The 27,018-nt window shown below is 37.9% G+C and overlaps 5 protein-coding genes and 1 long non-coding RNA gene across 7 annotated transcripts; 1 reads left to right on the top strand and 5 right to left on the bottom strand.

Moving 5' to 3' along the window:
* On the bottom strand, positions 1–5,423 carry LOC137740134 (uncharacterized). Its single transcript, XM_068479950.1, has 14 exons — positions 4,726–5,423; positions 4,152–4,464; positions 3,729–3,875; positions 3,554–3,642; positions 3,364–3,456; positions 2,774–2,900; positions 2,518–2,582; positions 2,195–2,369; positions 1,664–1,858; positions 1,473–1,520; positions 945–1,091; positions 772–854; positions 554–669; positions 1–381 (listed from the first exon to the last, which is right to left on the bottom strand). Exons 1-14 carry the CDS (start codon positions 5,286–5,288, stop codon positions 299–301), a joined length of 2,244 nt encoding a protein of 747 aa, XP_068336051.1. The 5' UTR covers positions 5,289–5,423; the 3' UTR covers positions 1–298.
* A 688-nt stretch (positions 5,424–6,111) lies between these two features.
* LOC137715248 (small ribosomal subunit protein eS24z-like) lies at positions 6,112–8,399 on the bottom strand. Its single transcript, XM_068454504.1, has 5 exons — positions 8,058–8,399; positions 7,794–7,835; positions 7,285–7,455; positions 6,647–6,733; positions 6,112–6,522 (listed from the first exon to the last, which is right to left on the bottom strand). Exons 1-5 carry the CDS (start codon positions 8,130–8,132, stop codon positions 6,481–6,483), a joined length of 417 nt encoding a protein of 138 aa, XP_068310605.1. The 5' UTR covers positions 8,133–8,399; the 3' UTR covers positions 6,112–6,480.
* Positions 8,400–8,701: 302 nt separating this feature from the next.
* Positions 8,702–9,236, bottom strand: LOC137731307 (uncharacterized). Its single transcript, XR_011068244.1, has 2 exons — positions 9,117–9,236; positions 8,702–9,019 (listed from the first exon to the last, which is right to left on the bottom strand). It is a non-coding gene; the product is annotated as an uncharacterized lncRNA (long non-coding RNA).
* An 893-nt stretch (positions 9,237–10,129) lies between these two features.
* Positions 10,130–14,745, bottom strand: LOC137746247 (integrin-linked protein kinase 1-like). Its single transcript, XM_068486325.1, has 12 exons — positions 13,979–14,745; positions 13,366–13,440; positions 13,150–13,254; positions 12,779–12,864; positions 12,440–12,560; positions 12,257–12,336; positions 11,959–12,021; positions 11,719–11,840; positions 11,213–11,298; positions 10,764–10,888; positions 10,509–10,640; positions 10,130–10,388 (listed from the first exon to the last, which is right to left on the bottom strand). The coding sequence occupies exons 1-12, from the start codon at positions 14,411–14,413 to the stop codon at positions 10,382–10,384; spliced, it is 1,437 nt and encodes a 478-aa protein (XP_068342426.1). The 5' UTR covers positions 14,414–14,745; the 3' UTR covers positions 10,130–10,381.
* A 1,897-nt stretch (positions 14,746–16,642) lies between these two features.
* Positions 16,643–18,023, bottom strand: LOC137737415 (large ribosomal subunit protein uL2my, C-terminal part-like). Its single transcript, XM_068476915.1, has 2 exons — positions 17,930–18,023; positions 16,643–17,738 (listed from the first exon to the last, which is right to left on the bottom strand). Exons 1-2 carry the CDS (start codon positions 18,021–18,023, stop codon positions 17,272–17,274), a joined length of 561 nt encoding a protein of 186 aa, XP_068333016.1. The 3' UTR covers positions 16,643–17,271.
* A 3,332-nt stretch (positions 18,024–21,355) lies between these two features.
* Positions 21,356–25,561, top strand: LOC137743335 (acetolactate synthase small subunit 1, chloroplastic-like). Of its 2 annotated transcripts, none has more exons than XR_011069456.1 (12): positions 21,356–21,665; positions 21,756–21,969; positions 22,181–22,264; positions 22,366–22,434; positions 22,618–22,701; positions 22,825–22,977; positions 23,429–23,515; positions 23,641–23,745; positions 23,842–23,964; positions 24,534–24,622; positions 24,847–24,912; positions 25,118–25,190. XR_011069456.1 is itself a non-coding variant. In XM_068483213.1 (12 exons), the coding sequence occupies exons 1-12, from the start codon at positions 21,409–21,411 to the stop codon at positions 25,199–25,201; spliced, it is 1,479 nt and encodes a 492-aa protein (XP_068339314.1). In that variant the 5' UTR covers positions 21,356–21,408; the 3' UTR covers positions 25,202–25,561. The 2 variants fall into 2 exon arrangements, 1 of the variants encoding a protein (XP_068339314.1); XM_068483213.1 differs by having other exon boundaries at positions 24,470–24,622; positions 25,118–25,561.
* Positions 25,562–27,018: the final 1,457 nt, after the last annotated feature.

Raw genomic sequence — 27,018 nt, 5'->3', positions numbered from 1 at the left:
AGAAGTGATTCTCGAAATTCAACCAACATCTTTTAACTTTCAAGAATGCATTTTTATATTTCTTATGATAAGTACAAAAGATATTTGACAGCACTAAGCCCTCTCTCTCTCTCTTTCTCTCTCTCTCTCTCTCTCAAACGGACCGGTAGAAGAAGATTAAAAAGCACTTCTGTATGTACGGAAAACGAAACCTATAGGATACGATAGGATTGGACAGGGGACAGGATAACGGGTACACACATCAACTTCTCATGACAAAAGTGAGAGCTGGGATATGCATGCCATGCTACCGTCTACTCTAAACTCTCTCGTCTTCTGCTGAGTTTGCATCTTCAGACCGACCTCCCAATCTCACAATGTCTTCCACAAGAATTTTCCCATCTGCGACAACACAACACGACAAGAATCATCAATCATCAAAATCATGAATCATATCAATGCATTTGGAGATGATACCAACATTAATTAATCGGAGATGCATTTGTGAGAATGCATGAGACAAGCAGTAGATATTCAGGAGAACAGATGAGATGAGCCTAGCAGAAGAACCAACCTTTATCTTTTGAAAGGTTGCCTATGAGTTCTTCGACACCCTCCTTGCCTAAAGTATTCTTCAAGTAGTTCGCAGCAGCTGCAACCTCCTCAGGAGTTACTTTCCCATCAAAATCCCTGAACACATATCGAAACGATTAACTGCAAGAAGAAACAAATGACAATACCATCCATCGAGGTTGAAGAGTGCGAAGACATAAATGACAAATGACAATTCACCTGTCAAGTAATTGCCAGCGATCACCAATTTGAGCATCTACATCATCAATTTCCTTTTCAAGATTGTGAAGCATCGAATCAACCTGAAATACACAAAAGAAAAGAAAAAAAATTCCACTGAGTGAACAATGATAAACATGTTATAAGAGAGAAGTTGGAATTGAATTTCTAACCTTGTCTATGAGCGCTGATGAAATCCCATTATCACCTTCTGCCTCAGCAGTACTGTCACTTTCATCTCGAGCAGCTTTGTATGCCTTTAAGGCATCCTTCTCACCATCTGTACCCTCTTTATCCACCACGCTATTGTAAAGTTCAATCTGGAAAGATCAAAGAAATCACCTTAAGCAAAGCATCCTTCTGACTTAGTGCATGCATAAGAAAGCTCATAATTAAATGCCATTAAAAGTATTAGCAAACGTCAATCTGCACATCTTCAAACAAAAAGGGACAAAAGCATAAATAACATCAACATCATCCAAGTTCTTCAATATAACAAGCAGAAGCATAGAAATGACTTAGAACTGGAGGCAATATTTATGATGCATGGTCCTTCTCATTAACAGCAAGCAGTTATCCCTCCCAATGTTTCTGCTGCATATATTGAGCAAGGGAAGACTACCAGGCATACCAAAGATAAATGCTTTCATCTTAAAAAAATACCCAATATAAACTAAGAGCAATTAAAGGTTTTAAATTACCTCCTTATTGACAAGCCTCAGGAACTCTTCACGTTCTCTACTCACAGACTGAAATATTATTCAACAAACAAAATATTAAGAAACTGTTAAGCTTACAGTGTTGATGATCACACTTGAAATTTTGGTAGAGGAAAAAGAAGAGGGAACACTCCACAATAAAAATATTGAGAGTTATTCAGTCCAGTCCTTACAGATGCGGAAGCCAAAACAGCCAATGCACGACTTATTTCGCAGAGCTTCTCTTGCTTTTCTAGTGTCCTTGCCCTGGCTTGTTCTTGTGCTTCTTTGGCTGTTGGGATAGTCATCTCTTTCAATGCCTTATCCTCTTCTTTGGCTTTAGATTCTTTCATTCTGGCTAGCTCTTCTTCCTCTCTCTGTTCCTCCTCCTGTCACATAATAATTCAGAAAGCCACTCAGTACAAATAAGGATCAACCAAACAGAGACAGAAGTGAACGGTTACATCAAAATTAATTCTTCAACTAAAGTTATCTAAGTCAGATGATAGTCATAACATTTTATTTCAGGAGTTTTTCTTTGGCACTATAATTTGTGTTTTTCTTTTTGATTGCTCATCCTTTTTCTGGGTTCCAAATTCAGACAACCCCAAACTAAATGCTTCAAAACTGGCTATAAATATACACACACACATATTTAGTTCTGGTTACTAAAACACTAAAAGTTATCCGTAAGACCGTCAAAATGAAAAACAAACAATTTCAACCTTGATCTTTTCTTCCTGCATCTCAAGGAACTCCAATTTCCTCCTCCTTTCAGATACAGAATCTTCCGAGGGCAACGATGTAACACCAACAGTATCCACCACTTCATCTGGCAAAGAAGACAGTGTAGCTCGAACGGCGTCAGCTGGCATCAACCTTCCAGACACAATGAAGGCTCTGCATTATGCACATCAAACAAGAACTACGTTAAACTGGCTCCAGTATCAAGATATACATGAACTGTAGGGCTTCTGAAGGTAAAAGCAATAATAAAGAATTAAACAAAACCAAAGAGTTAGGTGTGCATTATGGAGCCTAAGAATACCTGGAAAGGATCAAAAGTGAAGATGGCATGGAGTGATTGAGAGACAAATCCAACCAATCACGAAGCTACATGATGACATTAGTGAATAAATGAGCACAGAGATCAGTTTTGATATATCATAAATAACCAAGCTCCATTAACTACTTATGAAACTGAAAAGTATATTCAGACTCTAAGTTGCCAAAAAAGGTATTGGAAGTTTCAACCGCCTAATCTGCAATCGAAGAAAGGAGTATCTGGTCCAAGCATGGTATACCTGCTGGCGCATATCTTCAACAGAACGCAAACCAAGCATTCCGCGCTCCCTGCATTCCTCGCGCAGCTCATCTTCTGTAAGGGATTCCACACCTTCTTCTTGAATTAACTTATCATCAGCCTTAATCCTGACAAAAAAAAAAATGTTGATAAACATTAAAACAAAACTCAATTTGTCAGTTCCTTTTTCAGAAAATAGGTTAAAAAACTCTTGCATGTTCGTCTATTTACTTCATGTTTTGGTTTATATGTAGCTAATTCAAATACCAATTAGGGATAGCAGCATTTTCGAGTAGTTCTTTATGTTCATAGTAAGAAATTCTTCGATCAAATTCTCCAACAAGATAATATATGCTCTTCTTGAAAAGAAGAGTATGTCTCTAGTGATTTACTAAAGATTTCATTGATGAAATAAGAAAAAATATATCAAAGAAAGATGACCAAGCTTGAACCAAGACCTAATTGGGCAGAGCACAGCATGAGGAGCCTAATAAATAGCTCTAATTTAAGATTAACTTCACTATTCTTGTTTCTAAAAAAAGGCTACAACAAAAAAAATGTACATCTAATATGCAAAGATATGCATCTCACCGCTGGAGTCTTTTCCGGAGCATATATCGCAAATATGCATCTGTTCCATAAGGGCTAATATTCATATATTTGCACATACTGACTAACCGAGGCCTGCATGCAACAGAAAACAGAGTCATTAACTTCACCGACAAATGCATCCCATCACATTCAAACACTAAAACCTTGAGCAATCATGATAAAAGATAACCTGCTGATGTTATCAAGGGTAAGTTCATCATTAAACAACTTGGCAAACCCCAAAATCTCCTCGTTAGAAACACGTCCACCCGTTCTAACCTACACATAGAAATTGACAGGTTTGCATACAAGATATATTGGAGAAACAAACATGGAAAGTTTAGCATAGGAACTGAAATCCTCACTTTGTTTAAAAATTCATCTAGATCTTCTGCTGTTTGCTTAATTTCTCCACTCCTTGAGTTTTGAACTTCCTTTGCCATTTCTTTGGCCGTGTCTTGGAGGAACTTAGCGTATTCGATTCTTGCCTTTAGCCTCCTTTTCAATGCCTCCTACAAATTGATAAGAAAGTTGAAATCGAACATACTACAACATAAGGGGAAAAAGCAAAGCCCCTAAGCATATGTGAATACTTAAGTTAGTATTAGAAAAATACTATAATACGAAAGAAACTATGTGTACATGAATTGAAAACACAGGTTGGTAGGAGAATGGACATGCAGAGACATGACGTGTATCATGCAGGCACGCATTTAAGCAAACTCTAGAACAAAAGAAGGTGTCACGCAGAGTCCAAGCTAAATCGATTACAAATATACAATCCCTACCTCTTCCTTCAATTTGTCTTGAAAAGTTGATGGCAGCATGTTGGGGAACAATTTGAGGAAAACTGGCAGCAAAAATTCCATGAAAGGAACGATGATGAAAACCGACAAGGGAACTAGCCTAAAGATATCAGCTGTTGTGCGGGTGAGCTGTTGTCTCTCCCTTCTAGAGAGAGTCTTGCCGCCAGCAAGCTTTAGCAGCAATCTCGAACAAATCCTTACATCAGCACCCAGAAGCTTAATACCCAACCAATAATGCTGCAATGTGGATATAAATTCCTTCTTCCAGTGAACAAGTTTCTTGGCCCAGTCTTCCCTGCATAATCAAACAACCATAAAAACCAGCATTTGTGAAGATGAAATCATCTTGGATTAAAAATGAAATCTTGTTGATTAAAAGAGCCAACAGATGGGCTGACATGGGCGTAGCCACACTTTCTAGAGTGGATATGCTTCTGGTATGGTGCCCACTTCAAACTCCCCCACAATTTAGATTAGTTTAAAGTAGAATATCGCAATTTAGATTAGTTTAAGATAGAATATCGGAAAAAGATGAAAGATTTTAACCTATTCTAACCTGCTCATGGAAGCCACAGCTCTCAAAGCAGGGCCAATTCCCAGGATTGTGGCCCAAACTTTCTGCAACATGGGTTTGACAGCCTTTTCCTTGAGAGATTCTTGCAATTTCTTGGCCTTGGCGGCTTTCGCAGTGCTCAACCCCTGGACAGCTTGATCGCAGTCCTCCGGAGACGCCTCCTTTCTTTTTTTGGCAGCCAATCGCTCGTTCTCCTCGTCATCACTGGGACTCCCAGCCTCAGTAGGCTTGGCGGGCGCCGCCGCTGCAGCTGTGGACGCATTTCGAATCGCCTGCGACATCCACCGCTGATGTATCCCCATTGGCGAGATATAGACATACCCCAATCGCCGGAACTCGTCTTTTGCCACGGAAACTTTATCATCACCGTCGTTGTTGCTGCTGCTGCTGCTCTTAAGCGTGACGATACTGCTGAAGCCCCTGGACTCCAATTTCTGATCGCCATGGGAATGCCCGAGCCACCGGAATCCAGGGCTGGCGCGGGACGACGCCGTTACATGGTCGGTGACGATTCTCTTCCTCCTGAAGATCGCTGTCGAAGCCATTTCTCAACTTCTGCACTGAATTTCAGATCTCACGCATAATCAACTGCAGCACACAGGTGAAACAATGTCGTTTCGGGGTTTCTAAAACCACTCGATCGAAATTAAAAACCTGAAACCCTTATCTTCGAAAGTAAATTACTTCAGGGTTTAGGGTTTATATATTATCAAGTAATAAGTAAATTTTTTAGAGTAACAAAATTGACCGTTCCAACCCAAATTATCCTTTAAGCAAATCCTGGAAAATAAGAAAAATACCGACTTTTTATCCAAGAAAATAACGCCGTCAAGTAACAAAATTTATAATTTGTTTCCGTACAAATTTATTATCTAAATTAATAATTAACAAAATTCTCTTTATCAACTAAAAGATAAAATAAATTAAATAAAATATAAAAAAATTAAAAGATAAAACATCTCAAAAAAAAAAAAAAAAAACTAAAAGATAAAAAGTGGTGAAAAACTATTCAAAGTGGGTAGACGTATGTTAGTTAGATAATACATAATGTCACATGAAAGATAAATAACTTTAGCGGGGGCTAATCGTATAGTTTTCGTGTTAGAATAACATTTTTGCAATTGATTAAAAATAGAGGTGTTGGTTGATTTTTTTCGAATTTGTAAAGAGCTGTCAAATGTTTTCTTAAATTTAATTTTAGAATAACACCTTAAACTTTTACCATTGGCCAATTTTCCTTTAACTTTTAATTTTAGTTGGTTATCGCTTAAACTTTATAAAAATTCAAGAGGGCAATTAGATAAATCAAAGTAAGAAATTGTTTGCTCCTTAAAAGTTCAATGAAAATAGACAAATACCTCAAAAAAATAATTACGGAATACTAGTGAAGGGATATGCTCAAAGATTCGTTTACATATGCTGAATTCTCAGTCAAATTGATAGATCTTTGGCAATAAACAAGGCAAAAGGAAAATAAATATCATGGACCATTCTTTGGTTGCAACACATCCGTAGACAGAAACTACAATCAACGAATTTGCAAATTTGCGACGATATTCTGCCTAGTTTCTTTCTTGTCTTGAATTAATGCAAATGATCTCCGACTAATTTTCATGATTAAAAGTCTAAAAGCACGATCAATTCAATCGTCAAAACTTTTACAGGGGCTAAGAGACACAGAGGTTGATGCAGAAACATGCTGAGACGAACACATGCAGCCTCAGAAAGTGTAGAAGCTCATTTCTTCTTCCCGCCCTTGGCAGCATCACCAGCCTTAGTCTGTGCGAATCACAAAAACGGTACCACAAAAGAGTTAGGGCACTGAAAACATAACAAGGTTCAAAAAAGTAGTTCCGCCAACAATTTCAGGTTCAAAAACAGAACAAGGATCATATATTTTTACCTTCTTTACTCCGCGGATCTTCTTGGCTCTGTTCTTCCTTTCCTTGAGTTGTTTCCTTGACTTCTCCACCTTTGTATCCAATCCATTCTGCAAAAGTAGCCATGGTTGAGCGAGTGAGAGAGACTGCTAGAGATAGACTCTCAGTGTGTGTAGTTATAAAGGATTCAAGAGACAAACCCCCAAGGATATGGGCATTTGAAGCCAAACCAAAAACACATGCAACAACTGAAAGATACCTATTGACCGAAATCATAACATCGCCATTTGACACATAACAAATGACTGTTAACTTGGGAAGGACTGCAAAGCCTACTTCTATAGCATTCAAAACCATTATATACCAGACGCAGAAGCATTGACAAATCAGACTCTTCAAATTCTGTAAGGTCTTCCCGTGAAAGGTGATATATCAGAGGATCGGAAAAAACTAATCAACATAATTTAAAACAGATTCACCTCCTTTATAACCCTTTTGTCTACAGTTTATAATAGCCTGAAAGGGTCCCTTCATCAAACTCAAACGATTAAAAAAAATCCTATGAATGCACATATTAAATGACGAGAAATAAACTTATGTCGAAGCATAAGGAACTGCGATTTACATGCAATGTGCTTGAGAAAAAAGAAGGTAAAGTTACCCTGATCAGCCTGTACTTGGGCTCGTACTTCTTTGCATTCTCAACAGAATCATAAATCAAACCAAAACCAGTGGACTTCCCTCCTCCAAAATGGGTGCGGAACTTGAAAACAAAGATGGCATTTGGATCCCTCACTTCATACAACCTTGCCAGTTTCTCCTTCAACTCCGCCTACATTTACGCCATGAAACAGAAATTCTTTTCAGCCGACAGAACAAACAATCCGCCCAGGGAAAAAATAAAGCCACAACTAGAGAAAAGGTGAGATTAACAACACGAACAACTAAACATCGTCGATATAGTGCAACCCAAACCTCCAAACCATTGTCTAAGATTCAAAACATTTCTTCACAACAACCAAGCCTTACCCCACTAAGTTTGGTGGCTGTATGAGCTGCCCTTGGTTTTGCGCCAAGTCTTACAGAATAACATGTAGCTCAATGGTACTAGAATTTTCAGGAGTAAAATGTTAACACTAACATTAGAAAATTAAAGAACGGAAAACAAACCTTGGAAACATTCGGTCTTCCTGGATGCAGAACATCGATAACCTGCAAGAAACAAAGGATTTACACACCCAAAGTTAAAACGTAGAAATACATTGCTTTTCTGGGCAACGCCTTTTACAGCTAGATTTACGATTCCACTTCGGCAGCACAGTTGAACTCGAGATTCAGTTTATGATATGGGATTGTTTGGTTGGATATTTCTCTTGGTTTCTCCGACTTTTTTTCTAGTTGACCAAACAGGAGAATAGTGGGTAGAAGACTCACGAACTGCTTTCTGGAGAGGAGACGGTTGGTCATGAACTTCCTCGTCCGGATCGTCACCGCCTTGCTATCCGCCATGGCTCTCTTTCTCTACCTTGTGTTTCAAATTTCAATTTCTGCGCCTCCGCTCTTCTTTCCCTCCTGTGAGTGTCTGCGTTGTGAGCTTTTTCGCCGGGGAAGGAGGAGTAGGGTTTTAGGGTTACTACTTACTAGAGTAGAAGATATGTTGGGCCGCTCTTCAAAATATTAATCTCAACCCAAAGCCCACCGATTTTCTTTTATTAAATTAAAACACCAATTAAAATTCTAAACAACTTCTTTCGTGAAACTAATTTTGTTGCGGATACCTTGGCTTCTGTGGGCCATTCCTCTCCTAGCGCGATCGTTCGTCATCATCCGTTGCCTAGTAAGTTTCGTTCAGCTTGGTTATGATTTTGCTTGCTCCTTTTGCCCTAGAAGCTTCTCTTTGTAATTGTTATTTCCGTCTCTAAATATATTATTTTGCCTGGTAGAATTTTAAATATTTATTCTAACTTTCTTCTTTATTCTTTAAAAAAAATAATAATAATGTCCACACAATCGATTCCTTTTTGCTAAACTTTTATCTTCTTTCCCAAAAATTAAATTGAATAAATTAAAAAAGAATCAAGAAGTAAAAGTTTTTAATTTTTATTGAGAAAGTGGCATGACACAATTTAAAGCTGGTCAAGCTAAAGATAGCAGGAAACCCCAAAAAAAAAGGCTTATAGGATTATCAACGTACGTATGTACACTATATATAGTATAACGCAGTGAAATTTATAATGTACAAGAAGATAAAACTATCCTCTTAAATAATAATCATGTCGATGGCAATGCAGCAGCTGCAGGTTGCGACTGCGAGTCAACCAGGATGGACCAGAGAACATGCACATCTTCACACGGACAAGACCTCACGTCCTTGTACAATATATATATCCCCTTTCCTGCAGTTTTGTAAAGAATCAAACTGAGAGCTGGAGATTAAGAGGAAAGATGTTAGATAGAATTAGATTGCAGAAGGAGAAACGAGGAATTGCGTACGCTTTCTGTGGCTCGAGTGCAGACGATCCCAGAGCTTCTTCAACGGGGAGACGAGGGAGTGAAGCCACCCCATTGGAAGGAAGGAATGAATGGGGAAGAAGGTGGGAGGAAGGGTTTAAATGGTGGGTTTGCTTTGCAATCATGCTACGAAAATATATATGACTCTTGTTGACGAGTCTTTGTCACATCCTTTCTCTCCCCCTCTACCAAACTAAGGAGCAAAATAAAAACAACCCCTTCTCATTTCTCAGTCTTAACCATTTTTTTCTTCCTTTCACACTTGAAAACTCCTTTTCCTTCCTTCCAACATAATCATATTGGTGCTTGCTTGTGCCGCAAGCCACCCTCGTGCAGTTAAGCTAATTAATCGGTTTCTTTTGTGTTCCTTTTCGGGTGCCCTTGTTTTTGTGTTAACTACAGCGTCGAGTTTCTGAAAGCTTCAGCCTTTTCTTCTGAAGTTAGTGATACGGTGTATTAGTCGTAGTAGTTAGAGATAATGCAGTAAGGATACAAGCAAGATATTGGATTAGTCTTCCGCTTCAACTTGAAGGAACCCACCTTTCACGATACATTTAAATTATATGCAAACAGTCGTTAAAAAAGTGGATGGCTTTTTAACCCATGAACCTTCTAGGAAAATGCTCGATTAATTCGGATAAAACGGTGATTAAGACCGAATAATTCCATAAGCAAACGATTACTTATGAAGATAATTAATCTGAGATGATTGGTTTACATTACAAATTTACAGACACGTGTGGTTAATTTGTCTACGTTATGGGCTCCATCTTCACCCAATAGAAAAGCAACTTCAGAAAGGCTTCTTCTTCTTCTTCTTCTTCTTCTTCTTCTATACACTTTACAGATCGTACAAATAACATCAGTTTTTAGATCGTTTCTTTTCGCTGCAAAATGCGGTGATCATCGCCAAATCAAAGGGATTCGGATGCAATGAGATTATATTTTGGGAGTACGTTATTATGTGCGTGTGTGCGTACGTAAAACAAATCATCTACATAAAAAGAAAATTTCTTTTTCGCACATGAATCTGATACATACTAGAAAGGAACTGTTCCTGCTCCTTGGCAAACAAAGATTATGGGATAGCAATCCAACTCTTTACGTAGGCTGACTCGATTTCTTAGTCTAAACCAAAGCCCCCCTCTTGATTATTAATTACATTGCAACGTCGAGCCCCGAGCACCTAGTCTGCGCCCAAGTCCTTTTCTCAATTCGTTTTCCAATGGAACTGAGACTGCCCCCTCTTATTTCCTGCATATCATCAAATCGTATAATGCGTTACAGTGCAGTAAGAAAATGAAATCTACAACTTGTCCGTGTGCGAGAGAAAGTACTATGAACCTTTTGAAGATACAAAGAAGATAGACGTACCAAGGAAGCTTAAACGTGTCTTTCCACCATCCCTGCTTTGAGCAATTCGAAACTATCTTGTCCAACCGTACAATAATCTCCGAGAAAATGGGCCTCATAACAGGTTCTGGATTCCAACATTCCTCAATCAACCTGCATGCATATCATTTTAGCATCATCAATTAAGCATTACAATTCCCCTTTCAGATACGACGAGAAAAAGTTATTGCATGTTAATCAGTAGACCACGGTGACTTGTATTGAAATCAAACTTACTCTTTTACTTCAGGGGGATAACTTTTTGATTTGGTCTTCAGCTGCGGTCTTTTTCCTTCCAAACACATCAGTTTCGCAGCCTCTTCCATAGGCTTGGGATGGAATGGTTGTAATCCCTCAACCATCTATGAGAAAACAAAGCCACACAAAGGCAAGTTATTGCTTATTTCAAAATAATAAGCAACAATGTAATTGTTTTCCACACAAGATCAAAAGAAAAACCATCCGCAAAATTCCCCCAAACCATCGGTGTTTTAAATAAGAATTCAAAAGTCAATGTCTGCAAGAGTCCTACGTTCACAGCAAAGTGTTTATGTGTATTGTGTAAGCTTGAGAAAGCAATGTACTGTATATTCTAGGAACCCAGGAAAGTAAACTAATTTAGAAGTGCTGAACTGACAATGAATTATACTTGATAACACAATGAAGATAGTAAAAATGAAAGGTACCTCATATAATATAAGACCGAAAGAGTATGCATCCACACTTCTGGTGAAAATTTCATCTTTGTAGATCTCAGGTGCCACATATAAACCTAGAATGAAAGAGGACAAATTATAATTCAAGTCCTGATGACGACTTTCAGATGAGTAGATCTAGTCTTCTTTTTGCAAAAAACAGAAATATACAATGTTTTGAGAGCAACATGCACATCCTGTATACACTGATACGCATGTAGTAGTTGTGTAGATTGATCAGCTTTTGTCTAATTAAATTATTCAAAAATGATTCTTCCTATAATCTAGATTTTCCCAGAAATTAAGATCTCGCGCTCCTATAGAGTCGAAGAGAAAATTTCCTTCTCAAAGAGCGAAAGTTAAGCAACAATCAGAACCCAAAATTTTTAATTATGAATATATTTCTGCTCGTAAAGACCGAATAATTTTATCATAGAGTGCAGATCATGAGAGATGAATTCAAGGCAAGAAAGTGATTCAGTGGTACAAGAACTTACTTGAAAGGTCAGTGTCAGCCCAAGGCTGTGCTAGTTTTGCTTTGTCAGGTGAGATTTTTGACATTCTTAACAAGCCAAATCCAGCTACTTTCAGTTGACCTCCATTATCGAGCAAAATATTTCTGGCACCTTACCAAAATTTCAAATATGAAATAACCGTACATCCCAACCAGAACCATCAAAAAAATAATAGCCAATTATTACACCTATTACATCAACTTATGCATTTGGTTGTCTTACTTTGGCTTTAAATCACAGTGGATTACTGGGTCTGGTTTACATTCATGAAGATAATTCACGCCCCTGGTAACAAGAAAAGAAAAGAAAAATGTCATAAATGTGAATTGGCTGAACCTAGCTAGACAGTTAGAAGGAAGAACATGCTTGAGGTACTCATAGATATATAAACCATATGATACGATTATGTGCTTGTATCTGAACATAAAACATTTTTTTTTTTTTTTTTGTGTGTATGCTGAATTTCTATTTGAATGGAGAAGTTTTTAAAAGAATAATTGGCAGAAAAACAAATACATGCCTTGCAATGTCAAGAGCAAATCTTAGGGCTTTTGACGGAGATAAGCGCCCTTTCTTTTCAAGATAGCTTCCCAAGTCACCCTGAAATATCACCATCAAAGCATTGCCAAGTCATGGTTAAGCTATTTAAGTGTGTATGAGTGCGCGCACACATTCAATATATATGCAGAGAGAGAGAGCTTACTTTTGAATGATACTCTGAGACAATCATCATCGGTATATTTTGGGTAACGGCACCAACAAATTGAACGATGTTAGGATGCCGAACCTTCTCTAACAACTCCAGCTCATGTTTGAAAGCATTACTGTCGGATTTAAGGAAATATGAAGAAAGAATGCATCATAAAACCATATAAGTCTATACCATAAAAATGTGCCATCCCACACTGAACTAATGGCTCTGCAAATAACTAAGGAGCAATTCAATTTCAAACAACAAGAAGATTACATAAATTGTACTACTTTAGACATAAGTGGTAGTACAACATCACCTAAACGGTTTTCAGGGGATGAGAGTACATACATGCTTTCAGGGTCTGTATAGCGATCCTTGTCAAGTATCTTTACAGAAACCTTCGTACCATTCCATTTAGCCACTTGATACGATCCCTGTTGAGAGAAAGGGAGAAATATATCAGCAATCTGTCTAAACAAGAAAGCACACATTAATTGTCTTGCCGATCTGCAACATTACGCACATCCTGATAGGAGTTCAATAATAAGGGACTCAGACTTCCAATTTTCCCGAGTGCAAAGAAACTGCTTTCAATGCACCCGAAGACTTGAGACATATCATAACTACTACTACTACTACTACTAGACCGGAGCATTTATGAACAGTGAAAAGCAGAGCCGAAATCTACAAATGGTGGTGAAAAGGAGAAAAGGAACAACCTTTGTGATACCATCACTCTTTCGAACATGAAGCTCTAACGGATTGAGCTCATACTCTGGAACTTCTCGAGGATTCGCAACAGTCATTGGTGTCTTCCTGATTTTCTAGAAAATAAAAACAAAGAGAACACAACAAATGTATTAATCTCCACCTGCAGACAGGCTAAATTTTTCAATCAGAGAGAAAGAAAGAAGCTGATCAGACTATATACATACCGGAACTTTGGCTCCACGGGATTTCAGAATATTGTAAACTTCCGTGTTCCCGTAATACTTAGCATCTACAGCTGCCTGTCCACATTCAACACATTTGTAATATTCAATCTCCCACATTATAATATCACAAATTACGAACTTGTAAGCATATTTTCTTCTTAATTCTATTTACAATCATAATAATCTAATTAAAATTTGATTAATTTAAACCAACACATTAAGGGCTGGTTTGGTATTGCTCTGCTTTGAAAAACAGCTACTTCTGCTATGCTGTGAAATAAAGCAGCAGAATGTTTGGTAAACTTTTTTGTAAAAGTTCTTTTGAAAAAAAAAAAGGCAGTATTATAGTATTTGGTAAATTTTTATGTAAAACAGATGTGAAAAAAAACCGGTTTTTCAAAGCTGGGTTTTGCATCTTCTTGTTTTTGGCTTTTTTCACCCAAAATTGTGAAAAAAAAACCGAAGCTGAATGTTTACCAAATACAAAAACAACTTCCAGTTTTTTTTTATACCAGCTTTTTTCAGTACCAAACCAGGAACACACTGGAAAGGATAATTAGATTGATTCATCACCATATTATAGATAACAAATAGCGTAGTAACGAAGCAGTACCGTGCTGCCCCAGCGATCCCGAGCATCGATATTGGCCTTGCGAGAGAGCAACAGCCTAGCAACCTCGACATGGCCCTCGCAGGCAGCGATATGGAGCGCCGTACGGCCGTCCAAATCGATGCTGTTGACGTCGACGCCTTGATTGAGGAGGTCCTCGACGCCGTGGACGTCGCCGCGGCAGGCGAGGAAGAGGAGGTTCATGGTGGAGTCGAGATTCTCGGGGATGGAGAGATCGACGTCGTCGTCATCGTCGTGGGAAGGGCTGCGGCGGATGGGGTCGAGGGAGGACTGCCTGCCGAAGCTGAAGCGCAAGTTGTTCCTCCTGGGGTCGAGCGAGGATTGGCGAGAGAACTGGCGACTGAGATTCCGGCGCAGTGACCCCGTCGAGAACTGCCTTGATATTCCCCGCTTCAGCTGCGCCGCGATGCTCTCCATTTGAATATATTCAATGGAAGAAGTATGCGCACGCAGCAGCAGCAGTAGTACAATTACAGATACACGATCATCTCTGTCATCTCCTTCTTCTTATTTTTGTTGGGGATCAACTTGTTACTGGTAATGCTGGTGGCGGTGCTGGGGTCGGGATCGAGAGCTTCAATGTGGGGCTCCGAGAGAGGGGGTTAAGCTCTCGATTCCAATCGACGCGGTGAGAGGAGGAAATGAGGTCTCGAACGAGAGAGAGAGAGAGAGAGAGAGAGAGAGAGAGAGAGAGAGATCCAAGTGGGGCGCCGTGCATTCAAGAGAGAGAGAGAAATGGAGGGGGAGGAATGTTAGTGGTGTAATTATATGCCCCCGGTTTCCAGCTGCACGAACTGCCGCTGAAATGCCGGTTTGGATGTTTCTTTATTTCGTTTTTATATTTTTTTTTCCTTTTTTGGACGTGTAAAACGCGGCAAAGCTACAGTTTGCTTCAGTTTCTGTTATTATTGTGTCATTATTCAAGAGCAATTACCTGTGACAAAATTACACGTAATTGCTTTTTTAATTCATTTTATTTATGGGAATCCGGAGCTGATTCTTTTTACAAGAATGACGAAGATTTGTGAATTGTGTCTGTTTATCGTACATCGTGAGATTAAAATTTATTTTAAATATTTTTATTTAAAATTAAACACAAATAGTACTTGACAAAAACCGACCGTATAATTTACAATGAACGAACACAATTTACGAATTTTCAGGATCCTCACCAAAAGGATCCGGAGAGAGGATCCTGTTGGTATTTATGGTATGGCTGAATTTAGTTTGATTTGGTATTGTACAGGCACAGCAGGAGATGAGAATGGCATGGATTAAGCCTAAAAGAGGAATTGGCCGCCTCTGTGTAACAGCGTATGGTTATTTTTTAGGGATGTCTCACACACTTCTCATTAATTTCTGTCATTTAATCTTATTCAATTCATTCGATCCGATAGTCGAAAATTAAAAGGGTATATGAATATCACACCTCTTTTTTTATTCCAACAGGGTAAATTTGTAAAAATAGATGATTTTCTGGTTACTTTTTCGGCTATTGTTTGCTGAAGTCAAAATGACTTTTATGGCACATTACGAAATTGTATCATTATTTTGAAATAGACCTATGCCATGTAAATTCTCTTCAAGTGTCCATTTTACGTTCAATTTCCCTTCCCCTACTTTCACTTCAATTATTTAGCAAAAAAGAATTTGGCTATGTTTACATGAAGGGGATTTTGATTTGAAGTTTAGATCTTGACATTTTTGTTTTTGTTTTATATACTTTGGATTGGAATGAATGCGATGACTAGATGATGGAGTGGATCGAGCCGACTAGGTCAAAACTGAGAATCGGACAATTCTTGCACACAAGTTGAATAAACCTGTCCCTTTGATCCGTTCAACCATCTTATCATCATCTCACTAGAGGATCCTAGTGCACGTCACGACGCTATTCAACTCGCTTTACTTTCTTAACAACTTTGTTAGTTTTTGACCATCGATATTCTTTCATTTATTTAATCTGATAATAAAAAATTAAGAAAAATATATGAGAGATAAGAATGAATGTACGAATAACACCACCTCCTGGAATATTATGTCATTTGAATTGAATGAAAGATACAAGAAGCTAGGAGAAGAGAGATTTTATTAGTGCACCGGGAGCACGGAGCGGTACCATACATGAAATTATGTAAGTGGTAGAAAGTGTTCTTTTCAAGTGTTCCTTCAATTGTATTATTACATGTGGCGTACCGTTCCGTAGTTCATATTGTTGTCATTATTTCACTAGTTCGATCTAAAATCATTGAAACCGCCGGCCAGATCGGAGAGAAAAAATCACATTTTCACGGGGATGGATTGTCTACCTACCAACCCTATTTATTTCAGCGCATGGAGATAGAGGGATCAATTCCACCGCCCAAAATGTTATTCTATGCCATTCTCCAGTACTCCCAAATCCCACCAAACAAAGAGGAATCTGACTACACACACACACACACATACACACACATATAAAGGGAAGCACTATGTACATGGGACGCCCACTACAATAATTTATGCTACCACTTCATCCTAACAAGACCACCCATCCACCGAAATCCCAATTTTCTTTTCTAACAAAACAAGGATTAAGGTAGATAATGTCAGTCAAACCTTATTGGATCAGGCAAGATCAATCCAATTTCTCTATGTTACAGGATAGGCCCTCAAACAAGGTAAACTTTTGCCGTGGGTGATGAAATAAGGTGAATTTTCATTCTAACTGATCAAGTGTGTGTTTCTCATCAAGACAGTCCCGGCTCTACAAACCTATCGCCTATCAAACAATTCTAAAAGGCCAATGAATTCTGAAGCGTCACATATCTTGATGCGTACATGGCATGCCTATCATTTCTCAAAGCACGGGCCGATAAGCCTATGTTAGAAACAAAACCAAACTAAACATCTGCGATATTTGCAAAAACAGACATCAGGGACGAAACTTTGAATATCATTGTCTATCATCAAGTCAACTCAGTACCTTGGTAAACTGTAACAAATGCAACCTGGAATTGATTCAGGTAATCAACATCAAACACAATCGATACCAAATCGTTAAGATAAGGTAAAATGCATTTATCCAAAAGATAGTCACAGTTAAAGCAACTAAGCTACTTACACAGATTAATCCAGAAAACCAACACTTTCGGTAATTTGGCAAGGGAATAAGGTATGCAAACCTTGAATATCTTCTGATGAGTTAAACATCTAAGTGCGACTTTTATTGCCATCTAAACTCATCGCAAAGCTAACTTCCACACTAGTGTTAACATAAAGTGAATGATAAAGCATTACTTTCTATGCTTGTTGGGACCGGTCTTGTACCCACCCTTGGTAGGCTTTCCCCAAGGTGTTCGAGAACCCTTCCCATGAGACCCACTACTCTTGCTCTTACCCTCACCTCCACCATGAGGATGATCAACTGGATTCATTGCCACTTCTCGAACCGTTGGTCTGATGCCTCGCCACCGGTTTTGCCCAGCCTTATAAAGTTTCTTGGGCTTATTTCCATCACTTGGGACTGTACGAATCGTAGCCCGGCACTTAGCATCAATCCATTTTTCAACACCTGAAGGCAGTCTCACTAAACACCTTGAAGCAGTGGGTTCTTTCAAAATCTTTGCAAAAGTGCCTGGTGCTCGAACTAACTTGCCACCTTGGCCCGGGTTCATCTCGATGCTGTGTATTTTGGCTTGAATGTGCATATCAGCAAGAGGCATGCACCTTCCGTATTGTGAATTCATATCATAGTGAACAACTGATTACTTGAACCAGCTACATCTGTGGAAAGTATAACAATACAAGTAAAGTTTGTTTCGGCAACAACTAGATCAATACAATTAAAAGGAAAGGCTTTTCCTAGTTTTTCAGATGGCTCACGGAAAACAACACCGCAAAATGGACACAACCATTCTCAGGATCATTGCTAAAAATAATATGGGTGCAAACTGCAAAGGTGGTTTACAGTGCAGAAGAAAGAGACGACGCCAAAGAGAAGGAACTGATGTAGCACAATATCAACATCGAGAAGACGATTGTTCATTTATGGATACAACGGTTATTTATTGATCATTGTTTTGTTTAAGACAAACAGAACATCTGCATTGTCTTCTCAAGTAGAAACATCCCACATTCCACAAACTATGGCAAAAACATCCCTTGAAATACAACTGTTCATTCATCGAACTCTAGCCGCCTACTGCCTACTGGCTCTGCCATAACTTTCTGCTTAACCCTATGTAGCATTGACCTTCTAGTTGTCAGGGTATTTCTCCTAATTTTTTCAACTAACAAGCTTTCCTATATAAATTATACAGACAATAACTTCACTCAAGAATTCACTTCAAATCCGCGTTTTGGTTCCTACCCAACTAAAGGGAGAGTGAGCTTAAAGGTTTAGGTTACGATTTGGGCCTAGCCCAAAAAAAGCCAGTTACAATATAGTCAGAACTTTTGTACTAAGTGGCGGGAGCCCAAAACAAGCGTTCAGCAATGACGGAATTTAAAATTACATGTGTTAATAAACAAACCTAAGACCTTTCACTTACAAGTGAAGGAAAATACACTAGACCGTAGTGAAGGAAACCGTTGTTTTAAGTTCAGAATAATGAAATTGTATTTGTTTGTAGTTGGTTTTCTTCTGTTTATTCATAAGTTTGTTATTCTCTGTATATTAATCAATTTAATTTTCAACTAGACCTAAACCGGAAGACATGTCAAGTGTAATTGAAAGAAGTACCATACTTTCTCCATTACAAATCCGTTGAGTATACAAGGACTAAACATATTAAGCTGTTAGACTATTGTATAAGCATCATGAGAATAAAATGGATACACTTCATTAATCTTGCAACCATCAATAAAGAATCATTACCATGAATCACTTCCAGCATATCTTTGAACTTCCTCCTATAGAGAATAAAATGGATACACTTCATTAATCTTGCAACCATCAATAAAGAATCATTACCATAAGTCACTTCCAACATATCTTTGAACTTCCTCCTATAGTTCTTAGCTATGGGCACAAAAATAAACAATACAAGACCCACTACCACCTCAACAATGAACAATAAATGTTGCTCAAATATTCAAGTTTGTGCATTAAGTTATGGTTGATACAAAGGCCTCTTCTTAATAGGGCAAGAGAGCAACCACAACTACAAACACTTTTGTCGCTAGAGCAAAAGAACGACCACAAAATAAAAGATAAATGGGGAATTAATAGTGCCCATTAGAAATGAATTGATCACGTCTCTTCTTTCTCTTTCTCCTGTTTCACATGCTTTTTTATGTCCCTCTACTTGTATTATAACACACTTGTTAGGCTTGAATATCAAGTACTAGAATGAGTAGCTGCTGATATAAAAATCAGTAGATCAGACGTGCAAGACTTGTATACTTGGAAGGAAAATATTATTGGTTCACCGAAGTGGCTTTTAGAGAGAGTTGAAAAGTCATTTTATATCCAAGGGATGAAAATTTTATAAGGGTCAGTTTGGTATTGTCGTGCTTTTTAAAAAAAAAAATTGATTATGTTGTGTTATGATAATAAATTGTTGTAAAATAAAGTTGTTGAGTGTTTGGTAAATTTTTTTTTGTAAAAGTGCTTTTAATAATAAAAAAAAGTAGTGTCTGAGTGTTTGGTAAACTTTAATATAAAGTACTTTGAATATGTTAAATGACTAAAAAATATATAATATTTAATATGATATAATAATTGTTAAAAGTAGCAAAGATTGTAATTTTTTAAAACATGTGAGGGTATAATTGCCATTTGAAAATTTCATTAAATGAGCACTAATTATAATGCTTTGAAAAAAAAAACTTTTTCTTAGAACTATGATAGAACCATGATTTTACTTTTCTATGTTTGTTTACTGTTAATCAATTTAAAAAAAAAAAATATTTTGTTTTACCAAACACATTTAATGTTTCAGATTTTTTAATAAGTGCCTTTTTTTTTATTTTTAAATCACCAAAATCTTAAACCAACTGTTAAAAAAAGGTTATTTATAAATTTTCACAACTTATGAGGTAATGCCTAAAATAAAAGCTGAGAATAAAAAATTTTGGTGACTTACAATTAGAGAGTAAATTAGTCAAAGCCTCCCTTGTGTTATAAATTATCCTCCCTTCTTATTAGGGGTGTAAAAAATACTTTGTAAGAGCTTTCTGCCTTTGGCTTTGGAATTGACGACAATCCTTCTCGGTCTCTTCTTTCTTTTCCCCTTCCATGTTTCTCAAATCTTCCTTTGTGGTCGTTCTTTTGCTCTAGTGACAAGAGTGTTTGTAGTCGTGGTTGTTCTCTTGAACTACTAAAGAGAGACCTTTATAGCATTTATGGCTTAATGTGCAAACTTAAATCTTTGAGTAGCATTTGTTGTTCATTGTTGAGGTGGTGGGTTTTCGTATTGTATGTTGCCTTGTGCCCATAGCTAAGAACTATAGGAGGAAGCTCAAGGTATGCTAGAAGTGACTCGTAATAATGTGTTTTTTATTGATGATTGTAAGATCAGTAGAGAAGTGTTGTCGTCCCTCATGATGCTTGTATGATAATCTAATAGCTTAACATATTTAGTCCTTGTATTCTTAGTGAATTTGTAATGGAGAAAGTATGGTGCTTTTTCTAGTTACACTTGACATGTCTTCAGGTTTAGATAGTTGAAAATGAAGCTGACAAATGTACAGGGAATAAAAACTAATGAATGAATCGAAGAATAAACTAACTACAAACAAATATAATTTTATTATTAATTTAAAACAGAGATTACCATAACAGCTACAAAATCTGAAATAACTACATTGTGAATGACTTATTCTTAACTGAATTACATAACACTCTGTACATAGAGAACTAATCATTAATCCCTAGTAAACAAGAAAACAAAACCCTATTTCCAATGAGCTGGGACCAAATCCTAACCTAGACCCTAATTATGTTTAGTTATTTTCTTTTAATTTTTTAAACTATTTTTTTTGTCAAATAATTTTTTTAATAAAAAAATTCATTCTCATTTGGATAATGAGAATTATCTTCATATCTTTTTTGTAGGGATCTGAGAAATTATGTCCGTTTATTGTATATACTGAAGATAGTTTTCGTCAATACTGTTTATATTTAATTTTAAATAAAAAATTTACAATAATTTTTTACCGTACGATATACAATAAACGGATGTGATTAGAATGGAGGATCTCGTGAGAATTCTTTGAATAGGACCAAAATACCAGGTCCCACGTCAATACCCAGCCAGGCCAAGATTTAGAGTGGGACCAACGAGGATACTGAAGGAGTGTAGCAAAGCTGACCCTGCCAACCCCAAAGGGTTTTATCGTCGATCGACTTTAACTCGATGTAAAATCCACTGCTTTGAATAGTAAAACAAAGCCACACTAGCAGCTCTCTCCCTCTCTCATTCACTCCAATGGCGACCATTTCTTCACCTCCGATTCGCACTCCGAACTTCTCTTCGTCCTCCTCCTCTTCCTCCTCGGAGCACCTCCAATTCGTCAGCTTCTCTGAAACGCTATCGTTTCCTCTGACGAGTTCAGCTTCGAGATCAATAAGCCACAGCCATGGCCGCACCAAGCAACTCGCCGTCTCCGCTAGAAGCGTCGACGAGAATATCGCCGATAACGCCTTCTCTTCCAACGGCTCTCCTCCTTCCACCACCCGCTCCAAGTATGCATGCGTTATATATAAATGCAAATTTGTGTTTTCGTTAAAAAGATTAAATTTAATTTAATTAGTGATTACTGATTGATTAATCAGGGTGAGAAGGCACACGATTTCGGTGTTCGTTGGGGACGAAAGTGGAATGATAAATCGGATTGCGGGGGTGTTTGCGCGGAGGGGATACAACATCGAGTCCCTGGCTGTTGGTCTGAACAGGGACAAAGCTCTCTTCACTATCGTCGTCTCCGGGACCGAAAGGGTCTTACGCCAAGTAATCGAGCAGCTTAACAAGCTCGTCAATGTTATGAAGGTTTAGCTTCTAATCTACTACAAATTTCTCATTAATTAATGTATTAAACTGTTAATTACTCTAGGTAAAGTGTGACCTGCAGATTATATGAGCTAATATTTAGGATTTATCTGATCACTATTGCTGCAATGTGTTAAATGTGGAGTGCAGTTGTAATCATTTTGGTCGACTGATTTATCAGTTTGTTTGTTTGTTATAATGCGGCGGGTAGGTTGAAGATATCTCAAAGGAGCCGCAGGTAGAGCGCGAACTAGTGCTTATAAAAGTAAATTCCGATCCAAGATATCATGCCGAGGTAGTTACAGAGTCATCCCTGGTATTGGACATAGCTAGTTTTGCTCAAGGTTTTGAAATGTGTTTGTTTACGATTTTCTGTTTTTTGTTTATATTTACCAGATCAAGTGGTTAGTGAGTATCTTTAGAGCAAAGATTGTGGATATCTCAGAACACTCAGTAACCATCGAGGTAATGATTGGTACACATTCAGTGCAGATAGCATCTCTAGACAGGCCTTTCGTCGAGACCAAGTGAATATTCATACTTCCTCCATTATTTATAGGACCGAGCATCTGTACATGATTTCCAGTTTGGCTTTTACTCAAGTTCCAAAACCAAGTTATTTTTTGTGTTAATTTTTTGATGATATAGGTAACAGGAGATCCTGGGAAGATGGTTGCTCTGCAAAGAAATTTAAGCAAGTTTGGGATCAGAGAAGTTGCCAGAACCGGAAAGGTGCCAGTTTAATCGAGCATCATTGGAATTCTAGTTGTTTTCTTCTTCTCCTAAGATCTCATATTAGTGTTCTTTTAGTGATATATGTCATGCGTAAAAATCTTTTGTTGTTTTCGCCTGTAGATTGCCTTGAGGAGGGAAAAGCCGGTTGCATCTGCTCCATTTTGGCGATATTCAGCAGCTTCATATCCTGATCTTGAGAGAACAGTTCCTGTTGATGCTCTTGTAGGGGTTGAAAACGGATTAGTTAATGCTGAATCTGATGTGTCTTCTGAGGTATTTTCTTCCTCAGCCTTTGATTTGATTAGTCCTTATCAAAAGCATCTACTGTACTCTGTTTTTTTCGTTTCCCATGCTTCTTACAATTTGATGAGAGTATGTATGAGGCTAACCCATTTCTGTGGAACAATTGGGAATTTTTAGGAAACTGCTTCTGTAGATTACTTGATTTGATATTATTATTTCAGTTTCAATATATAGAATTCCATCCTTTAATCATAAGGCCTTTCACCATACAAGAGTCATTATGAAACTTTTGCTATAGCTATATTATCGGTTGTTAAGCTGTTGCTACATTTCAATCTCATGAAAATACCAATTATTAAATGCAATCTTTCCTCTTTTTCCTTTTCTTTTTTTATCTTGAAACAGTGATTCTATCATTTTTGTATGTAACTGCAAATCATCATTGACTTGTCAATTAATACGTATACAAATGTTCATGAAGGGTGATGTTTATCCTGTGGAGCCGTCTGATACCTTTACTGTCAAACAAGTTCTTGATGCTCACTGGGGTGTTCTCAATGATGAAGATGTAAGTAAATCATATAATCGTGAATGGTAATTTTTCAGTTTCTATCTCTTTCAATTGAGTTCTAGTCATACCCTATCATAATCACTGAGTTTTGTTGACTATTTTTCTTCGAGCTACGCTTTCAGACCAGTGGACTTCGATCGCACACTTTATCCATGCTTGTAAATGATGTTCCCGGGGTTCTCTACATTCTTACTGGTGTTTTTGCTCGAAGGGGTTATAACATTCAGGTATATTTTCTTCTTCTGTTATTCCCTCCTTTATGTCTTCTATTCAGGTAGAAGTTTTTAGGCATCTGTTTAAACAAGCTGATTTATTGCTACCAGAGTTTAGCTGTTGGCCGTGCGGAAGTTGAGGGGCAATCTCGCATTACTACTGTTGTTCCCGGTACAGATGAATCAATTAGCAAGTTGGTGCAGCAGCTTTATAAGCTTGTCGATATTCATAATGTAAGATTGTTAACTATTCTAAAGAATGCATTTTCTTGATATGTTAAAGAAGAGATGTTGGTTCTCATCTGTTGTGATTAATGCAATGAATAATTTTAATGCTATAGGGGTAATGCAAATATAGTCTGTGCATGATTTGTCTGCACTGTCTGAGTCTTGAATTCACATTTTTGACCCAAATCGCCTGATTGTAGCGTCCCCTTCATTCAAAATCTTGTTACTTGTAAATGCTGGTTGAATATCCTGGGAGCATGAAACATCATCAGTCTGTTGTTATCTCCACAACCGACTAAGTCACTCTCGGATATGATGGAGCAAAAGAAACAGAATAAGATATAATTGGAGATGGTTCAAACCCGGAAGTCCGGCACTTAGATGGCTCATCTCCTTGGCTTCATAACTCCTTTGCACCCTTGACTTCTGTCAGAATAGTCTTTATTATGTTTACGTTAAGAATGGTGGCCTTGATGTGAATAACAAACTTTATAACTTTTGACTTGTTCAGGTTCAAGATCTTACCAATTTGCCATTTGCTGAGCGGGAACTGATGTTGATAAAAATTGCTGCAGATGCTGTTGCTCGAAGAGATGTACTTGATATTGGCAAGATTTTTAGGGCCAAGGCTGTGGACGTTTCTGACCACACAATAACCCTTGAGGTGAATATGCCCTTTTCATATATAGAATTAGGGGGATAAACCTCACTTGCTATGACCCGACATGATTTGCATGTATTAAAGAGAATAGACACGCTATATTTTACCTCAAGATGATGTATGTGGGTGATGATGGATGCTAAGGGGCCATTTTACGTTGTTAGAGGACAGATCTCACTGCTGGTAACTTGGCACTGATCATATTTACTTGATTCGGTTTTGTCCAGCTTACGGGAGACATAAACAAGATGGTTGCATTGCAGAGATTGTTGGAGCCCTATGGAATTTGTGAGGTTTGTCCTGCAATCTTTAGTCAAGTCTTGAAAATTTTGATAGGGGCAGCTCGCATTATGAGTCTTGGCTTAGTTCAGTGGACGCGTCTGTGAGCTGACTCCTTGAGCAATCACAAACTTATTTTTTCCCTCTAGATTTTTCGGATGTCATTACTATCGTCCATGAGCTGACTCCTCAAACAAGAACGCTTTGTGGATCTTGCAGGTGGCGCGTACTGGACGAATTGCATTGGTGCGTGAGTCGGGAGTGGATTCGAAACACCTCCGTGGATATTCTTTGCCTCTGTAGTTCGCACTTGCAGGTTGAGAATGATTTCGGAAACTTGAATGAGAGCACTTCTAAATGTGTGCAAGGTGCGCAATCTTGTACATACATACGAGTCTACGGCGGACGCCGAGCTGGAGGGCGCAATCAGGCTGACCAGTACAATTTCAAGTTCTTTGCTTACAATTTTATTGCAGATCACCTTCTGCTAGGATTTTTGTTTGCGTTTATATAGTCCGCAGAAGTAATTTATTTTCGTTACTAGAAGACAAAATCTCCGTTTGCTGAAATAGAACAATGCAAGTATTCGGAACATTACACTAGTATAGCCGAGCTGTAATGTGCGTCTCTCTCTATTCAAATCTCATCATCTGTGTTTAGAAATAGCCTGCGTATAAATACCGCGTTAGCGGAATCCCGTATTCCGTATTGACTGATAAAAGGTATTGTGAGTATATACGGGTAGGGTAGTGCATTATGAATATTCATGACATACTCAAGTACCATGAGAATAGTCCAATGAAACTATGGTACTCAAATATGCAACAAAATTCTATAAAATACGTCAAATAAAACTACAACATTGAATAGATCGCTATCCTCTTTATGGTTTATACATTGCATAACAAAGCTTTTTCGTTGGACAAAATGCATAATTAATAAGTAAAGGAAGCTGTGTCTCAGTATTGAGAAGATTTAACTGACATAAGTATAGCATTGTATCATCAAAAAGGGCGAATTATAAGTTGTCTCAAACTATATAAATCATTAGAACATCCCGAAAGCAACAAACAAGATAAATTTGGATTACCATGTCCAAACAAAAAGGCTATCTAAACATCAAGATCAATAATTGGTTTCCCTTGTTCCATTGTACTACACTACTAATATTACATTAGACATGCCCAAAGGATTCGATTTTTTTTTATTTTATATTTATTCAAAATGGTTCATGAGATTGACATAACTTCGCATTTTGGTTCCTCAGATTTAAAATCGATAGAAGGGGCCTCTGAGATTGTCCACCGCCAATCATTTGGTGTTCTGTGAGGTAATCCCTGTTAAATTGAGTATTTTTGTCAAAATCAACTTCTCCTTTAAATTGTCATAGAACCAAAATTATTGATGGTGTAAGATCACCGCTTCTATCGATTTTAAATCTAAAAAACAGCGATGAATTTTAACAATCTCATGGATTATTTTTTTCTGCAACACAATATTCTAAACTGCTCAAGCACCCAATTCGAACTTGAATAAAAGGGAAAGGGCACGCCCTAGCCTAACCTAAAGTTTTCAACTTTGATTTGAAACAAATTATTAGTAAGGCAGTCAGAGCCTGTAGAGGCAGAAAGTCAAAAAGAAGAAATCACACTAAAATCATATAAGATAATATATACAGTGACTGACCGAACCGGCGTTGAAGGAATCGACGTAACTGGTGCCCGGTTCACGCTTGGTCATGCGGCCTCTCATAAAAGGGTCGCAGGACAAGTAGAGGTTCTTCACCATAACCCCTTTGGAACCTTCTGGAAGCTTGAGCTTGGTGGTGGCGGTGGTGAGTTGCATGTCAGATTCTTTGGGGAAGCCGGCCGGTCACATGGTCTCTCAGTAGAGTCAGTACCACCTGTTTGTTGCTGAACACTCCCTCTGTACTCGCCGCCATTGAGATTGATTCTCTCTCTGTACGCGTAAGACGATATATGCAATGCTGCTGCTGATGATTGCAAATCGATGGGAATGGGAATGGGAACTGGAAGCGGTGGAAAGTCAAAAATATATAACGATAATAAATTACTTATCATTTTCTCCAACCGAAATATCAAAATTAACATGAAAAATAA

This window comes from Pyrus communis, chromosome 1 (assembly GCF_963583255.1).
Source record: "Pyrus communis chromosome 1, drPyrComm1.1, whole genome shotgun sequence".
In the NCBI taxonomy this organism is placed as follows: domain Eukaryota; kingdom Viridiplantae; phylum Streptophyta; class Magnoliopsida; order Rosales; family Rosaceae; genus Pyrus; species Pyrus communis.
This window is presented reverse-complemented; position numbering and strand designations above follow the sequence as displayed.

Bases quoted from the DNA above. Each gene is read 5' to 3' on its own strand.
- LOC137737415 (XM_068476915.1), bottom strand. From the start codon at position 18,023: ATGAACAATCGTCTTCTCGATGTTGATATTGTGCTACATCAGTTCCTT. The intron at 17,739-17,929 runs GTTTGCACCCAT...TCAAGTAATCAG, and splicing joins CACTGTAAACCACCTTTGCA to TTGTTCACTATGATATGAAT.
- LOC137746247 (XM_068486325.1), bottom strand. From the start codon at position 14,413: ATGGAGAGCATCGCGGCGCAGCTGAAGCGGGGAATATCAAGGCAGTTC. The intron at 12,022-12,256 runs GCATGTATTTGT...TCTTGTTACCAG, and splicing joins TTTGCTCTTGACATTGCAAG to GGGCGTGAATTATCTTCATG. The intron at 11,841-11,958 runs GTAAGACAACCA...GTAAGGTGCCAG, and splicing joins CACTGTGATTTAAAGCCAAA to AAATATTTTGCTCGATAATG.
- LOC137740134 (XM_068479950.1), bottom strand. From the start codon at position 5,288: ATGGCTTCGACAGCGATCTTCAGGAGGAAGAGAATCGTCACCGACCAT. The intron at 3,643-3,728 runs GTGAGGATTTCA...TTCTATGTGTAG, and splicing joins TAGATGAATTTTTAAACAAA to GTTAGAACGGGTGGACGTGT. The intron at 670-771 runs GTGAATTGTCAT...ATATGTGTTCAG, and splicing joins CGCTGGCAATTACTTGACAG to GGATTTTGATGGGAAAGTAA.
- LOC137715248 (XM_068454504.1), bottom strand. From the start codon at position 8,132: ATGGCGGATAGCAAGGCGGTGACGATCCGGACGAGGAAGTTCATGACC. The intron at 6,734-7,284 runs GTAACTTTACCT...CTACTTTTGCAG, and splicing joins CCAAGTACAGGCTGATCAGG to AATGGATTGGATACAAAGGT. The intron at 6,523-6,646 runs GTAAAAATATAT...TGATTCGCACAG, and splicing joins AGATCCGCGGAGTAAAGAAG to ACTAAGGCTGGTGATGCTGC.
- LOC137743335 (XM_068483213.1), top strand. From the start codon at position 21,409: ATGGCGACCATTTCTTCACCTCCGATTCGCACTCCGAACTTCTCTTCG. The intron at 21,666-21,755 runs GTATGCATGCGT...TTGATTAATCAG, and splicing joins CCTTCCACCACCCGCTCCAA to GGTGAGAAGGCACACGATTT. The intron at 22,978-23,428 runs GTATTTTCTTCC...ATGTTCATGAAG, and splicing joins AATCTGATGTGTCTTCTGAG to GGTGATGTTTATCCTGTGGA.